The sequence below is a fragment of the Nothobranchius furzeri genome, chromosome 9 (assembly GCF_043380555.1).
Source record: "Nothobranchius furzeri strain GRZ-AD chromosome 9, NfurGRZ-RIMD1, whole genome shotgun sequence".
In the NCBI taxonomy this organism is placed as follows: domain Eukaryota; kingdom Metazoa; phylum Chordata; class Actinopteri; order Cyprinodontiformes; family Nothobranchiidae; genus Nothobranchius; species Nothobranchius furzeri.
This window is the reverse complement of record NC_091749.1, coordinates 2171194-2189374: the sequence shown is the minus strand read 5'-3', so window position 1 is coordinate 2189374 and position 18181 is coordinate 2171194. Positions and strand designations below refer to the sequence as shown.

The 18181-nt window shown below is 43.6% G+C and overlaps 2 protein-coding genes across 3 annotated transcripts in view; both read left to right on the top strand.

Moving 5' to 3' along the window:
* Positions 1-11216, top strand: part of LOC107381941 (CD81 antigen) — a 44765-nt gene extending 33549 nt beyond the window's left edge. For both annotated transcript variants that reach the window (XM_070554597.1, XM_015953876.3), the window contains 4 exons: positions 7555-7671; positions 7783-7866; positions 10502-10585; positions 10893-11216. In XM_070554597.1, the coding sequence (XP_070410698.1) occupies positions 7555-7671; positions 7783-7866; positions 10502-10585; positions 10893-10955 (348 nt within the window). In that variant the 3' untranslated portion in view covers positions 10956-11216. The remainder of the gene's footprint in view (positions 1-7554; positions 7672-7782; positions 7867-10501; positions 10586-10892) is intronic.
* A 2833-nt stretch (positions 11217-14049) lies between these two features.
* The window catches only part of LOC139071709 (plakophilin-3-like), an 80852-nt gene continuing 76720 nt past the window's right edge, over positions 14050-18181 (top strand). Inside the window, exon 1 of the mRNA XM_070554595.1 lies at positions 14050-14153. The gene's annotated coding sequence lies outside the window, so the exon portion shown is untranslated. The remainder of the gene's footprint in view (positions 14154-18181) is intronic.

Here is an 18181-nt window from a genome sequence, read left to right as displayed (position 1 = left end):
CTTGTTTTTACATTATTGTATTTTTGCACAACTCTGTTGCTGTGAAACTCGCACACAAGAATTTCACTCGCATGTACCGTACCAGTGTACCTGCACATGTGACGTGACAATAAAAGTGATTTGATTTGATTTGATTAAATGAAAGAGATCAAAGGCTTCAAATGGGCTTGTGCTGACTAGCTTCGCTGGAGTTTGAATGTTTGTAAACAGTCATCCGCCATGGCAAAGCGGGTGGCCCCACGAGTGGTGTGACGTCACAAGCAAAGGGTCATGAGTGAGGGTTTGTTGGGAGCAGGGTTGCTATGATTATACATTTTAGTCTGAGAAATAATAATGGTTGCATGATTATTTTACATGAATTGATTTCACATTCGCATGAACATATATAATTTAGAAACACACACCCTATCTCACCACGGACTGGATAACAGCAACATGACTCAACCACTGACTCGCAACGTTCATGTTTTATCTCCACAAATAACACAAGCCTGGAGGAGTTCTGCTGGGTGGTGGAGTTGCTAATGCTAACGGTTAGCTTCTACTAGCAGAGACAGTGGCGGTTCTCCTTGGGCGAGACATCCCTTTAAAACAATATACATTATGTACATGAATGGATCAAAAGTATATAGAATCAAATATACAAAAATAAACAATAACAAAATATAAAGAATAATATATGAACAGAATATATAACAAATATTCTAAATAGCAACATTCCTTCATCACACATAAAACACTAAAACTAATCACTGCAGCGTTGCACTTGGAGCAGAAACACTAACTAGAGCCTAACCTTCCTGGCCCTCCTTGATGCAAAGTCATCTATAACGTCATCATATGAAGTCTGCTCCCCTACTGAGCGACTGATACTGATGACGGCCAGGTGAGTGAGTCGCTCCTGAGACATGGTTGACCTCAGGTAGGACTTGATCAACTTCAGTTTTGAAAAGCTCCTCTCTGCTTGAGCCACAGTGACAGGCAGAGTGAGAGCAAGCCTGAGAGCAGTCCATAAGTTGGGGTGGATCTCCGCTAGATCTTTATCATGGATGAACGTGATAAGCTCCAGGAGGCTTATGGTCGTTGGTGGCAGGTTAGGGACGTTCTTGATTTCTTGCACAAGCTCTCTACCGTCCAAATCAGCGTTCCCATCAAGTGCAGTGTGGTGCTCAGTTCCTCACATTGGTCCGTCAGCTCCTCATCTGCAAGGCTTGGAAAACTGGTCAAAACCCCAAATGTGTTTTGTACAATTTCCAGTGTGGAAAACCTCTCCCTGCTGGCTGACGTGGCTGCATCAAGAACAACACTGAAGGATTCAACCTCCAACTGTTTAAGGGCATCACTGAAAGGCTCATCATGGGATTCATATGAAACGTGGCACTTTGTGGACCTCAACCTTTTCTGTTTCTAAACAGCTTCACGTTCATTTCCTCACACGTCGTTGGCTGCCATCTGTGCTGCCACAAAGCCACTTGCCCTGTAGCTGTGGAGACCTTGCTCAGTCTTCTTCCAAACACACCGCTAGGTCCACACGCATATTTGGAGACTGCATGAGTTTGCTGGCGTGCTAGGATCAGTAGACCAGTAATGTATTTCGTTAACATGTTCAGTAGTACTGGAAATGCTAATAACAGGACAGTTGGTGAGGACTGGGACTTCCTTTCTGCTTGTAGAGTTTAGTCATTATGAGCATGAATTAGGCCTGGGCGATATGGCAAAAAGAATGATCATGATATATTTTTCCATATTGTTCGATCTCTATTTTAATCACGATTAATTTTTATATAGTCAGTTTAAAGCAGCTTAAAATGTAAAAATAAAGAAACTAGATATTAGTTAAACATTTTATTGACATTCTGTGTGTCTTTAATGCTATACAGGTACAAAATAAACAAATTATCTGCTGAATGAAACATCTTTGAGCTCCATCTTTAGCTTTTCTCTGCATTCATCATACAGCTGTGGCAGTGCAGTTTGAGAAAAATACTTTCGGCCAGGTATTTCGTACCTTTGGTCCAGCACTTTGATTAAATGCTTAAGTCCTTCTTTCTCTAATGCAGGGGTGTCAAACTCATTTTAGCTCAGGGGCCACATTGACGGAAATCTAGTCCCAAGTGGGCCGGACCGGTAAATAAAAAAAAAAACCTTCAGATTGTTTCTTTGTTTTAATACAACCAATATAAAACAAGGCTGGAGCCTGAGGACAGTGTAGTACAAGTACAACACCTGAAGTGTACTTGAAAATTTGAAAAAAAAAAAAAAAAATCAACAAACAAAAAAAAACATTGCTTAGTGATTCAAAGAGCTTACAGATCACATGGCTAGATCAGTTTCATGCAGCAGTTAAAATATATTTGACTCATTTTACTTTACATCTTTGAGCTTTCACCAGAACATCAATATAAGAATCCCATCCTGAGTGGCGGCCAACTTCAGGATGGGATTCAAGTTCTTGTGTGAGCCTTGAGCGCAGCTTTGTTTTATTTATACTCATTACAGAGGAAACTTGCTCACAAAGATACGTTTATTTTCACTCTACATTGTGAAGTATGAAAATAAAGTTTACACATCCATCTCGGGCCGCATGTTTGACACCCCTGCTCTACTGTGTTCAGAGGCATCGTGTCTTTTGCTATACAAAAAGTTATAGCTTTTGTGATGGTTTTGCTTCTCTTTGAGTTCTGCTCGTACGGTGCAACAGCTGAAAATGACAAGATGATTGATTGCTGTTTTGGTTGTGCAGCTGCACCACCAGTGCCAGCTGGACCACTGCTAGCAGCCGCGCTAGTGCTAAGTCTACTTTGAGACAAGCTAACAAGTTGTCTGGACTCTGCTCGCATTTTCACGCTCTCTGTATAATCACTTGGGTGGTATTTCTTTAGATGATTAAATAGATTCTTAGTGTTGCCAGTTTTTGAAGGCACCAATCGCCGACATACCTTGCATGTCGGCTTGATTTGCTCAACGTCACTTTTGAGATACCCGAACCACCGCCACACAACTGACGTTGAGTAACTTTTCTTTTGAACAATGTCTTCATCTCCAGAAGACAACTCCGAGTCATGACTGGGATCTACCTCACTGTTTTCAGCTCCACGTTTGGCCATTCTCCTTATTAAACCTCTTCACCGAAGTAGCGGAGCAGGAAAAGTGTAATTGCAAATGCTTCTTCTTTTTGTTAAATGGCGGTGGGCAACCAACGCGCATGGAGTGTTAGCGCCCCCTACTGAGGCTGCACACATCTGTTATTTCTGATCGAGACTCCCAGATGATCACCGTAATTGAACTGAAAATGATCGTGATCACAAAGTGCGATCATATGATCGCCCAGCCCTAGCATGAATCATGATCAACGTTAGCAATGAGTTGACTAAATTTAACTGTTAAAATCCCCAGTTAACTGGTTTAGAAAAAACTCAAAACATGCATCCTAGCATGGAAACGTGCTACCTTTATCTTTAGCTCGTTTCTCCTCTTCTATTCTTCTTTTCCTGAACTGGGCACCTGATGGTTTTGGCCTTTTTCTGTCCATCTGGTTTGGCACTTGACTCAATAAACAGGTTGCCAGTCGTCAACAACAACCAGGAGTCAAGACTAAAACAACTCACCTTGGTGGGTGACCACAAAATCGTTTTGTTTTTCCTTGACTTTATTTATTTTTTGGCCATTTCACACAATTCACCAAAACGTGAAGGAATTATAAGCTTGTATTTTAATATTATGAATTAAATGTGCGTTATATGGAAGAACATCAAGGTGTGATTGGCTTCAGTCATCTCAGCTGATTCAGACCCCCCTTTCATTTGGGAGACCCAGAGGTGAATTCCCCCGCGCCCCTCCCTATTCCCTTCTTCACACACAGCTCTCGCCTGAACCCTCTCGGTGAGCAGGAGCAGCTGCAGGGGGCGCCAGCGTGCTGGTTCCAATAAACCATGTTGCGGCGCAGGTTTCTTATTTATTTATTTATTTTAACTCCGCGGTTGTGCGTCCCCTTTGTGTCATGAAAAAATGCCACCCCGGGCAGCCGCCCGGTCTGGCGGTGCCTAAAACCGCTACCGAGCAGAGGTGTTCTCTGTTAAACCAACAACAGGCTTCCCCATGAACGTTAAGTGCCAGTGTGACGTAGATCTGTCAGGCTTTTCTAATCCTAGAGATTCACCGTCTAGTTTCTATCAGAAGCTAATGCAGGAGGTAGGTGTAGGAGACTATTTTCATGTTCAACCTGCATGAATACTCAGAATGAGCGATAATCAGAAAGCAAAAGTAAAAATGGATTTTCAGTGTTCCACGCCTTTATTTATTTGAGTTTCTGTAAAAAGACAAAAAGGTTTAACAATTGACAACTGGTGAGGGTCATCGCTGAAGGATGGAGAGACACCTTAATGAAAACGATGCTACACTCTTACAAGTGCAGTTGTTAACGTGAATATCCTGAAATATAATTTCTTCCTGTGTTTACATCTTTAATTTCATCATTAGGATAATTATTTGGACACGAATTAATTATATTATTGTTATATAGAATAGGGAGGTGTACTTGATTAATTGTTAAGATGGCTTGCCGTACCAGCTTGCTTTAGACAAACACAGGGGAAACGTAGAATAACACTTAATACATGAACCCTCGCTCACAGATTGTTCTAATATCACTTCAGTCACTAACATACTCTCGAATCGCTCAACTTTTTTTATTTTGATTCCTAGAATGCCGACGGAAGAGGAATCCGCGGCCGATTTCCATGAAAAATAAATGTGATCTGCAAGTTGTGATCAATGCTTTTCAGAGCTGATCACACCAGCCGTCTGTGTGCAGCACGAGTCCCCCCTCCCCCACCCAGATATAAACAAACATGTCTGCCGAACCTTTACTCCGTAACGTAAACGTTAACTCCTGCAGCGTAGAGGAAACGTGTTAAATACGTCAACACGGTGGGTTTAATAGAAGCTTAAAGAACAAACTCTGGACGTGTGAGGTGAGTTTGTCTCACTGCAGAAATAAAAACACACACGGAGCGTCAGCACGTGTGTGTGTGTGTGCGTGTGCGTGTGCGTGTGTGTGTGTGTGTGTGTGTGTGTGTGTGCGTGTGTGTGTGTGTGTGTGTGTGTGCGTGTGTGTGTGTGTCAGAAGGCTGAACAGTAACCTGTAGAATAATTAAAGTCATCATGCTAGAGCAGCTTCTCTGTGGTGGACCACACCAGCTTCTGCCACCATAATAAATAATAATAATAATAATAATAAATAACATTTTAATCACCTTTCTGAACTATTTCTGTTGAGAGTTTTACTTGTATAATAATAATAATAATAAATAACATTTTAATTTCCTTTCTGAACTATTTCTGTTGAGAGTTTTAATGTTTAAATCTGTTAGCTTGTTACTGACAGCAGCTACATTTAAGTTTCACTTCCTGTTGTGACTGAACGCTGCTGCAGCATGGAGGTGTGGTTCTCAGTCATCCTGGACATGATCATCCTGAGAGCTTCAGCTGAAAACAGCTGGACGTTTCTGGATATGTTGGAGACATTTAGCCTCTCATCCCAGAGGCTGCTTCCAGACTTTGGTTGTGGTCAGAAACAAACACACTGGTTGTGCTGCAAGTCTTTTTCTTTTTGTCTCCAAAACATGTTTGTGTCTAGATGAAGGTGATGTTGTTGTTCATAGAGTTAAAATTCATGTTGGAGTTAAGATTATTTCATCTAGTAGGACCTGTGGTTAGCTGGCTCATGTAAAGCATGTCAGGTCTTCAAAGAATCAGAATCGGGAATCAAAACTAGGAATTGGAATCGTTCAAAATCAAACGATGCCCAACCCTATTCATGATGTCAGAGATGATAAGTTAGGATGTTGCAACTTGCTTTCTGTTGGCTCGGCAGGTGGACGTTTCTAAAAACGTCCCTCACACGAGACTTCAAGTGCTTCCTAGGTGGGAATGGAGCGGTCCTGGTGGTTGTTGTCGCAGGTTCTGCTGTGCGTTTAGTTTCGCTTTTGTTTTAGTCCGCTAATTACTTTTAAAATCTGAAGTGTTAGCGATGCCTTTACGGTGGGTTAACCTCAACGTTTCACATCGGGGTTAATAAACCGGTTTACCCCTGCAACCCTAACTGGGAATGCCTGGCAGGCAAATCAGTCATTCAGTCAATCAATCAACATAGTTTATTTGGTTATTTTATAGATAAGAAAAGGAAAAAAACACAATAATACAAATCTGTCAAGACCTTCTTCAACTCCCTCCTCCTGCAGAGCTTTGACGCTTCCCGAGAGCAGCGGGGGACATGAGTCTGAATCGGCCCTCTTCAGCTCTGCGATTGTTGAGGCAGCTGTGGCTAGATGTGGTCGCAAGGTTGCTGGTGCTGGTTGTCGTGGTAACCCCGTACCCACTGGTTAGGGGAGCTGTCAGGCTGAAAAATAGACCTGCAGGCCATAAGTACCGGACGGCCAAACAGGCCGCAGCAGTGGCAGTTACCGAGGCAAAATCTCAGACATGGGAGGAGTTTGGTGACGATTCTCTCAAACCGTCCTTAAGAGGGGAAGGCAGCGACTCGCACACAGTTTTCAGTGGGGATGGGGGTTGCTGACGTCGTCTGGGGCTATAGTTGAGTGGTAGAAGGAATACTTTGAGGAGCAACTCAATCACACCGACACACATTCCAAGGAGGAACCAGAGCTGGGAGGTCTGAGAATTAACTTTCCAATCCCTGGAGCAGAAGTTGATGAAGTAAGTCAAACAACTACTCAACAGCAGAGCCACAGGGGTGGATGAGATGCATCCTGGGCATCTCAAGGGGTGCTGCTGGGGTATGGGGTGGATGGCCTTTTGCTAAGGGCCATTCAGTCCACGTACCAGAGGAGCATGAGCCTGGTCCACATAGCCGGCAGTAAGCCGAACCTGTTCCAGTTAGGGTCGGACCTTGTCTCACCGGTTCTGTTCATTACCCTTTTGGACAGAATTTCTGGGCACAGCAGTGGTGTGGGGGTGTCGTGTTTGGTGGCAGGAGAATCTCGTCTCTGCTGGGAGGGAAGAAGGGAGCGACCCCGCTGACCTGGACCCGGAGAAGCAGAAGAAAACGAACAAACAATAGATGGGATTTGCTTTATTGAATGTTAGCCCTCTTCATCTAACAGAAATAGCAAGTTTGTCCTCAACAGATTGTCCTCGAATGAGGCCTGAAGACATCACCAACAACCATTCGAGAGCTACTTTGTCACGTTCATGATAAAGCAGTTGGTTAAAACGGGTGAAAATAAGGAAAAATACTGAAGACTGAAGACTAGCCTCGCTAGGATGCTGGTTTCTTACCTAATAATAATAAAGAAAGTAATAATAATAATAATGGATGCTATTCTTCCACCACTAACATTTAGCATCATTTGGTGTTCAAACATTTTTTCCAAGAATCTAGAACCAGCAAATGTTTCTCTAACTTAAGTCAGGCGTGGTGTTCTGAGGTTTGGTTCTTCTCTGGTTATTTGGAACTGGGCTGCCAGCTCAGAACCAAACAGAAATCTGGTTTCTGTCTGAACACAGACCAGTAAGGGCTGGTTTCATTCTCAGGTCTCCCAGGAGATGAAGAACTTCTACGACTCCGTCTACGATCAGGCCATGGTGAAGACCCTGGAACAGGACAAAAAGACCGCTGTGGCCAAAGTGCTCAAGGTCTTCCACGAGACGGTAGGACAGGAAATAATAATAATAAAGTCTGAGTGCAGAGCTAACCCAGGACCCATCACCATTATTACATCACACCCACTTCCTGTTAATCCCCTGGTTGTTGTGTTTCAGCTGAACTGCTGTGGTAAGGGTCAGGTGACCTCAATTCTGACACAACTGACGTCTGATATCTGCCCCGAGAAATGGACAACAGTAGTAAGTTCCTTCCTCCTCCTCAGCAGATGAGTCAGCAGGGTGGCTGTTAACTATGGTTGTGTTAGTCTTAACTAACATTTGAACCAGTTATGCTAGTCTTAACTAACTGTTGAACCAGTTGTGTTAGTCTTAACTAACAGTGGAACTGGTTGTTAGTCTTAACTAACAGTGGAACTGGTTGTTAGTCTTAACTAACATTTGAACCAGTTATGTTAGTCTTAACTAACCATGGAACTGGTTGTGTTAGTCTTAACTAGCAGTGGAACTGGTTGTTAGTCTTAACTAGCAGTTGAACCAGTTGTGTTAGTCTTAACTAACAGTGGAACTGGTTGTTAGTCTTAACTAACAGTGGAACTGGTTGTGTTAGTCTTAACTAACCATGGAACTGGTTGTGTTAGTCTTAACTAACAGTGGAACTGGTTGTTAGCCTTAACTAGCAGTGGAACCGGTTGTTAGTCTTAACTAACAGTTGAACTGGTTGTGTTAATCTTAACTAACCATGGAACTGGTTGAGTTAGTCTTAACTAACAGTTGAACTGGTTGTGTTAATCTTAACTAACCATGGAACTGGTTGTGTTAGTCTTAACTAACCATGGAACTGGTTGTGTTAGTCTTAACTAACAGTGGAACTGGTTGTTAGCCTTAACTAGCAGTGGAACCGGTTGTTAGTCTTAACTAACAGTTGAACCAGTTGTTAGCCTTAACTAGCAGTGGAACTGGTTGTTAGTCTTAACTAACAGTTGAACCAGTTGTGTTAGTCTTAACTAACAGTATAACTGGTTGTGTTAGTCTTGAAGTACAGTGGAACTGTTTGTGTTGGTCTCAACTAACTGTATAACTGGTTGTGTTAGTCTTAACTCACAGTGTAACTGGTTGTGTTAGTCTTGACTAACAGTTGAACTGGTTGTGTTAGTCTTAACTCACCATGGAACTGGTTGTGTTAGTCTTAACTAACAGTGTAACTGGTTGAGTTAGTCTTGACTAACAGTGTAACTGGTTGTGTTAGTCTTAACTAACCATGGAACTGGTTGTGTTAGTCTTAACTAACAGTGTAACTGGTTGAGTTAGTCTTAACTAACAGTTGAACTGGTTGTGTTAATCTTAACTAACCATGGAACTGGTTGTGTTAGTCTTAACTAACCATGGAACTGGTTGTGTTAGTCTTAACTAACAGTGTAACTGGTGGTTAGCCTTAACTAGCAGTGGAACTGGTTGTGTTAGTCTTAACTAACAGTGGAACTGGTTGTTAGCCTTAACTAGCAGTGGAACTGGTTGTGTTAGTCTTAACTAACAGTGGAACTGGTTGTTAGCCTTAACTAGCAGTGGAACTGGTTGTGTTAGTCTTAACTAACAGTGGAACTGGTTGTTAGCCTTAACTAGCAGTGGAACTGGTTGTTAGTCTTAACTAACAGTTGAACCAGTTGTGTTAGTCTCAACTAACTGTGTAACTGGTTGTGTTAGTCTTAACTCACAGTGTAACTGGTTGTGTTAGTCTTGACTAACAGTTGAACTGGTTGTGTTAGTCTTAACTAACCATGGAACTGGTTGTGTTAGTCTTAACTAACAGTGGAACTGGTTGTTATCCTTAACTAGCAGTGGAACTGGTTGTGTTAGTCTTAACTAACTGTGTAACTGGTTGTGTTAGTCTTAACTCACAGTGTAACTGGTTGTGTTAGTCTTGACTAACAGTTGAACTGGTTGTGTTAGTCTTAACTAACCATGGAACTGGTTGTGTTAGTCTTAACTAACAGTGGAACTGGTTGTTAGCCTTAACTAGCAGTGGAACTGGTTGTTAGCCTTAACTAGCAGTGGAACTGGTTGTTAGCCTTAACTAGCAGTGGAACCGGTTGTGTTAGTCTTAACTAACAGTGGAACTGGTTGTTAGTCTTAACTAACTATGGAACCGGTTGTGTTAGTCTTAACTAACAGTGGAACTGGTTGTTAGCCTTAACTAGCAGTGGAACTGGTTGTTAGTCTTAACTAACAGTTGAACCAGTTGTGTTAGTCTTAACTAACAGTGGAACTGGTTGTTAGCCTTAACTAGCAGTGGAACTGGTTGTTAGTCTTAACTAACAGTTGAACCAGTTGTGTTAGTCTTAACTAACAGTGGAACTGGTTGTTAGCCTTAACTAGCAGTGGAACCGGTTGTGTTAGTCTTAACTAACCATGGAACCGGTTGTGTTAGTCTTAACTAACAGTGGAACCAGTTGTGTTAGTCTTAACTAGCAGTGGAACCGGTTGTGTTAGTCTTAACTAGCAGTGGAACTGGTTGTGTTAGTCTTAACTAACCATGGAACTGGTTGTGTTAGTCTTAACTAGCAGTGGAACTGGTTGTGTTAGTCTTAACCAACAGTGGAACTGGTTGTGTTAGTCTTAACTAACCATGGAACTGGTTGTGTTAGTCTTAACTAGCAGTGGAACTGGTTGTTAGCCTTAACTAGCAGTGGAACCGGTTGTGTTAGTCTTAACTAACAGTGGAACTGGTTGTGTTAGTCTTAACTAGCAGTGGAACTGGTTGTGTTAGTCTTAACTAACAGTGGAACCAGTGCTGAACCAGTTCCTGCTACCCGGGACTGGTGAGGCTGTCTGAAGTAGCGATGCTAACGGGACGCCTCTGCTCGGCTCTAACCTGCAGAACTGCCACAGCAAGATCGATACGCTGTTCACGGATAACATTCACTTGATTGAGATCGCCGCGCTGGTGGTGGCCATCATCATGGTGAGTTTGTATTTGGAAGATGAAGAATGTTATTTTTCTGTCTGAGGTTCACCTGGGCCCTTTAGAAAAACACTGTAGAAATTCACATTTTTATTATACCAATAATACAAATCATCATTGTTTATGTTATTCTAACAACAATAATAATTATTATTGTGTATTAGTTCCTGATGTTTACAGACTCTTTCCTGGTCCACACTCACACACACTCTACTCTAGTGTGTGCTTCTACGTTTTACCTGGATGGGGGGGCAGGGTAAGAGTAATGAAGCGTGTCTCCTGATGCTGATGCTGTTCCTCCCTGCAGATCTTTGAGATGATCTTCAGCATGGTGCTGTGCTGTGGGATACGGAACAGCCCTGTGTACTGAGAGGCGGGGCGTGGAGGGAAGGCTACGCCTGCTCAGCTGCTGCTCTCTCCTTTATTATATGAAGTTATCAGATATAGTGCTTGCTGGATCTAGTCGGCTCTTTAGGATCATGAACTAAAACCTTTGTTACACTGTTAATGAACTCTGTTAGTCACAGATGCTGTTGTATTCAACCAGCCCTATCCTAACTTTATATGTAGATGTGACATCAGGCATCATGCTCATCGGTGCGCTCAGCAGTAAAGGTACTGTAATTCCTTAGTGACTGACTGGTTTTTACTGCCTTCTTGCCTCTGACCATGCTTTTTACTCTATTGTTTTTGGAATTTATGTCATTGTTTTATGTATAAACTGTATATAAGTGTTTGTGGGCGGAGCTTCATCTGCCTGAGCATGTTTCACATGAGCTGTTCCCGTATTAATCTCGCTCGGTCGTTCTGAATATTCAGTCAGATATGGACGCATGTGACCAGTACTAGTGAAGTACAGGAGTTGGTCTCACACACACACACACACACACACACACACACACACACACACACACACACACACACACACACACACACGTATGTTGTCCCATATCTGTGTATCCGTGTCGTCTGCATGATCTGAGAAGCTGGTAGTCAGTGAGCAGGTGCTTCCATGGGAGACACGTCCCGTAGGGACAGCTGGATCCCACCAGAACGTTCCACAGGAAGTTCAGAGAGCAGCTGACTTGTTTGTGTTCTGCTGCCAGCTCCGACACCTTCACTCGCTCACCACCTCATCCAGTCATGTTTGCTCTTCTCATCTGGAGTTCTATGTCTAACTTGGGTGCCAAAGAATATAGCATGTAACAATCTGTCTGTTGTACTTAAGTGTCTACTCATGCGTGTTTACTTCCTCCCCGGTTGCCACGGTAACTTTCATTCTAGAACCTTTGTGGGTTTATGCGCCACTGTTGGATCTGTCGGGTTCTGACCCAGTTCCTCCAGCTGACCCCTGCTACTGGGACTTCCAGAGGTGTCGCCTCAGTAGAGCCCGTTTGGATGAACAGGATTAGTCTTCTGCTCAGGGGGATGGGTAGGGTCAAGAGGACCAGTTTCTGGGTTCCTGTTGCTGTCCGGTTCTGCCTTACCCGACCCGCTGTAGCATCCTTCCTGGCTCTGCCGCCCTCTAACCTGCTCCATCCATCGTTTATGTCCAAACAAGCCTGATGGGGGGTTAAAGTAGCTGGTTGGTTCTGTGGCCACCAGCGAATCCGAAACCCATCTGTCAGTGGCACATGTAGGCTCATCAGAACACACACACACACACACACACACACACACACACACACACACACACACACACACACACACACACGCGCGCGCGCGCGCAGTGGTAGAGTCTACGGGGTTGGAGCCCTGCCCTGTGCTGTGGCTTCAGTGTGTTGTACTCATGAAGATGATGAAGGTTGTAGGAATGTCTGCCTTTTCTCTGTATTATGATTTCTTTGCCTGGTTCATCAGAGAAGGGGGGAGGGGGCTGATTTAGTGGCAGTGCTGAGGGGAAACACGCTCTGATGACATCACTTCCTGCTACTGCCCCTGATGCCCACTCAGGACACACTGCCACATCAGTCTCATCCTTGTAGACGTTGATTTGCCCAAGTATAAAGGGATTAAATGTATTTTACAAATAACTGCTCGGCGTCTTTGTTCTGTTGTAGTAAGGTCGCTGCTCCAGTAGGTGGCAGCAGAAAGGCTTTATTGTGTTCATGGAGATAGACCTGAAGGAGCTGGGATGCTGATGATGCTCCAGCAGAGTTCAGGAATGAGGTCCTGAGTAGGATGCAGACGAGGACAAGTGGAATCCAGCTTTGTACTCACGGAATTACTGATCCAACAACGTTCCAGCCCTCATCCGGACCATGACATCCAGCTCATGGCTGAAAGGAGATCCTGGATCTGGTTCCATGCTTTTAAGTCGTTGCTTCTCGACATCCAAAAGTGTCTACGGCGGCAGGACGCCTCCAGGTCGCCTTCTCTTAGAGGATTTCTGGTTACATCCCACCAGGAGGAGACCCCTGGGGCAGATTCAGATCGCTCGCTTGGGAACGCCTTGGTCCTTGCTTCTATTTGGCCGGATCATGGAAAAACAAAGATTTACTTTACCCTCCTGGTCATCTAACAGGAAATGGCTTTTTATATGAATGTCATCTTTATAACTACATGTGACCTCTCAGAAATGTGACCTTTGATCTAAGGTCTGAGGAGACTTTACTGAAAGACAGACAAATGTGTGTCTCGGCTCACCGGAACGTCTGGAACACGGAGCCTTTCCATGAAAACTGTTTTCATGTCTCGTCTTTTTTTAACATTAGATCTAAAGAATCTGAACTTTTCTAACAAAAACCTCTTCAGCTCTGAGCTAAACGTGCAGAAGTGGAAGTGCAGTTCCAAACCTCTCCACCAGGAGGGGCTAGAGTCCAGGTCATGCAGTCTGCTCCAACCATCATCTACTTTGACTCCGACTCGAGAGTATAGTTTTAGATTGGCCCTGCTGGATCAGGACCGACTACCGGGGGTTCGGGTTAATGTGCGTGTGTGTGAAGGCCGAGGGTGGGATCAATCGATCAAACTTTATTTGTACAGCACTTTTCATACAAAAGAAAATGCAGCTCAAAGTGCTTAACAGATTAAAATGACCCAATAGAACCCATATTGCCGTCCCTTCCCCACACATAGAAAAACAACTGTGACAGTTACACCCCCCATCTCACAACCCATTTGCCAGTCACACACACAAAACCTAAAAAACAGCCTAAGTAAACACTAGGCTTGGTTCAGATGGGTTAGGAGCTGAATGACACACCACCAGGTTAGCCATCTGCCTTGGCAGTAGTTGATCAACAGCAGCAGCCAAGGCACCGACCCAGGGAGGGAGGGCAGAAACCATCGCCTAAGCACACCCCTAGGAGCGCCCAGGCCGCCGCAGTCAAGTCGTGAACTTTAAACCCTGTTTAACCACCCCCTGTCCCGGCGGGGTCACCTGATCGGAAAGTGAAAGGGTTAAAAACACGAATATTCTCTACAGCCCTGAGGTCCTCTGGCAGCCTGTTCCAGATACGAGGGCCATAGAACTGGAAGGACGCCTCGCCATGGGTATGTGTCCTGACTTCTGCAATCACAAGGAGTCGGCTGCCAGAGGAGCGCAGAGGCCGCGAGGGTTTGTAAGGTAAAAGGACGTTGCATGAGTCAATAAAATCATGAATCTGGATTAAAACCAGCTTCTCTAGAGTTTTGCTAAGAAGTTAGATACCGGTCGAAAGTTGTTTAAATCATTAAAATCTACATTGCTCTTCTTCAACAGGGGTCTCACCACCGCCCCTTTAAAGGCGGCAGGAAAGACCTCGTCTGAAGGGAGCAGTTCATCAGGGTTAAAATCTCTTAACAGAGTCAGAAAATTGCTGAAAAAATCTAGTGGGACTTGGTGGTGGGCTTCACTGAGGAGAAAACTTTATCAAGACTCTCGGCTTCAACCAGGACAAACTGTCCAGTGTTTCCTCAGGCAGGCACACACACTCATATTTATCACAATCTATACTGCCTTTGGAGGGTAAAATTACACATCTGATGGTGTCGACCTTCCCTCTAAAGTGAGCTGCATACTCCTCACAGAGAGCATCTGAGGGCGTATTCTGAAGAAGGTCAGGGTCACGATTAAAAATATTACCAATTGTAAAGAAGAGACTTTTAGGATTATTTTTGTGTTCTGAGATGATTTTGGATCGCAGGGAGAACTCCTCCCATCCCTAAGCAGGAAAACCTTTAAGTAAGCAGCTGTTCATGTGAATCCAGGAGGAGCGGATATTTGTAACAGCTACGTGACATCAGGTGACCTCTGACCTTCCACACAGCAGACCTTCATTGTCTTCAGAATGAACTTTTCCTAAAGTTCAGCAGCGCATGTCCTCTGGGGGCTTCCTCAAGCCCTCGTGTTCCACGACCTCCTCAGCCTTCCTAAAGGTTCAACGGTATTCTTCTAAATGAGTTATTTACAGACACGTATTCTGTTGCTCTGCCGCTTAACGCGGACCCAGAGACACATCTGTAAGCGAACCTCTCATAGCTCTGCTGGTTTCCATCCTGCGCTCCAGGATTCCTGTCCTGGTCTCAGGTCTGACTTTGACTTCTCCAAACAAAAAAAATCCAGGAGCTTTGTTACATCTGTTGTCGGGACAGCCTTTGAAGCCCCACACCCTAACATCCTTTTGTAGTGGACTTTCTACAAACACACATCAAATAACTCATGAAGAGTAAGCTGACAGAAGATCACACACACAGTAGAGCAGACACATTTAAAGACTTAACCAGGCAGATGAATTACAAACAGACTTTAAATATTTTAACTGACTCTTAAAATAAAGTCCACAGACCTCTGGTCTGAACAAAAATAGGTCCTGGGGTCAGGGGGGCTGCCAGAGATTTTGGGCCCCATGAAAAAATATCAAGTTGGGCCCCCTGAGGGCTCGTCCATAGCTGGAGCTGGGGTTCCACCCTCCCAGATTCGAAGGGAGAAAAAAATATAATATATATACTTCATATTAGTGTTTCAGTTTGCTTAATTATGTAGGTCTACATGCATTCTTACTTATTTACATATCATTTTCACCAGCTGAAAGGTCTTAATCTCCTTTTCCCTATTACTCCCTTAAAATGTGTTTATTTAGTCTAAAAATGTATTTGATGATAAAATTCAAATTTGGATATCTAATTAAATTTCCATGTTGTGTTAAAGCTTTACATAACTACATTTTCAGCTGTCTTTCCTCTTGAAATCAAGTATTTCTGTATGACCGACAAAAATTAAAGATTCACTGCTCACAAGGTGACTTCTTTATTAAGTCTCCATGGCTTCATCATAGACACAAAATTAATAAGCACACAGTTCAAACAGGAGTCAGTTAGGGTTACATAACATTTGAAAGTTGGACAACTTTGCATGAATACGTGTATACGTCTCTAGAATCCCATTTTTCTCAACAACAAAAAAACTGCTAAAAATATATTCAGCCTTGATTGTACACAGCAAGATTTATTATTTACAGTGATATAATTAATAATGCTCCTGAGTGACATACTTAGTGACGGACTAAATAGCAATGCTTCAACCTGCCCAGCATCAAAAACAATCTATACATTTTTACTGATTGATATATATAATTATCTTTATGTGGAAAAACAACGTGTTTATCACCAAAAATAGCCTTTTTATATTCCTTTGTAATAGTACTGATAGAGAAGAGAGCCTTAAGTGATTCCCACAGACCCCCTTAATTGAGGCTGCTAGCTAACATGCTACATTGCTCACCTTCTTGAGGTTCATTGGGTTGTGAGGGGACACCTGCTGACATATCATCAGCTGCTGATTCTGGTAGGGATAAGGACGACAACCCATTTACCATAATTAGATGAAACATAGTTCCTCTCACTGTGGATATCAGAGCTAGCAAACAGGTTGAATTTAACCACTCACTAACCAAACCCACCTTTCTTTGAGAAAAACTGTGTGTCACACTGATGCCCTCTCTTCTGCCTGTCCTCTTTCTCCCTTCTTTCTTTCCTTTTCTGTGACCCAGACTTTGTTTTTGCAGACATATTTACTGCAGCCTTGGCGCACTCTGCTGTCTGACTGCTACCTGAGCTGACCTCACCTGCTACGCACCCCTCGGCCAGGTGGACTGTACCATTTTATGCCGTTAGGAGGAGGGGGGGGGGGGGGGTTCAAATTAATTAGTCAAAATAAAGCAGGGACCTCTGAATAAATATACATTTCATAAAGACTAAAAGATTGTTTGTTTAATGTCTTAAATGAGAAAAAATACTGCAAAGTAAAGTACTTGTGATTTTTAAACTTAATTTATTTTTTATTCAACTTTGAAACTTTTTTGGGCCCCTGACAGCTGTGGGCCCTTAGAATCTTCCTAATCTTTCACCGCTTTACAGCGCCCCTGCCTGGGGTGTATACAGAGTAGTGATGGGAATTCCGGCTCTTTTTAGAGAGCCGGTTCTTTTGGCTCAGCTCACCAAAAAGAGCCGGCTCTTTCGGCTCCCAAGTGGCTCCTCAGATTTTCTGTTGCGTAGAGTTCATTTATAAGCAAAATAATGCTAAACTATATGTGAAATGATTTACTAATGTAAAAAAATGCTATATATCAAATATTTATCATTTCTATGGATTTAATAACTGAACACTTTAAGAAATCTCCACTTTCCGACTGCTGGCGCTCATTTTCTCACCGTCTTCGTCACACTCTCCTCTCCTCTCTCTCGCCTTTTTCCTCCTCATTCCCTCTCGTCTCCCTCCACCTGCATGTGCTCTGCTGTGTGTCTGAGTCTGATCCTCCCTCTTCCCCGCCCCTACTGCTCTGTGTGTGGACAGTCTGGACACGCAGTTACACATGTTGACCAATCGCCTGTGGCTTTCACCAAAGCAAAGGGGGAGGGGGGAGGGGAGGGGACGGCTCCCAATGACGAGCCGGCTCCCGTCGTTCACTTGAAAGAGCCGGCTCTTATCGCCGGTTCGTTCGCAACCGACACATCACTACTACAGAGAAGGTCCTGCCTCCTATAGGCCCGGTTGAGTGCCCTAAGGTTGGAAGATTGTGGGTTCAAATCCACAGTTGGGTCACACCAAAGACTTTAAAACATGGGACCCAATGCCTCCCCAATCTACACTCAGCATTTAAGGGCTGGGTTGGAGGGCTAAACCACCCCAACCCAGGGAATGGGTCAAATGTTGAGAACACATTTTACAGACCAGTGTGACAACTAATGGGGTTGTAAGTTTCAACGTTGGATGATCTGGTCAGAAGCCTGCCGTTAACCTGTAACTGCTGTCCTAGACCGGTTAAATGTGCAGTAAACCAGGCACAATGACACAACAGCATGGTTTATTTTTTCTAGCTCAGGACGAAGCACAGAGGAGCTGACTTTAGAAGAACATCCAAGCTGATAAGAGCAGCAGTCTGGACATGTCAAAGATAATCTCAGGGGTCCTGTCAGAAGAGTTAGCAAAGCCCTCCAGAGAAGACTCTTCTCCGACAGTAATCTTTCTGTTGCACAGACAAGTGACTGAAGCTTTTCTTCATTTTGGTGTCGAAAAGTCTGATGAACAAAAAAATTAACTTAGAGATATCATTGAGGTGAAAGCAGAAGAAAAGCAGAACATCATTAGAAATATCTTAAAAACACCACTAAACC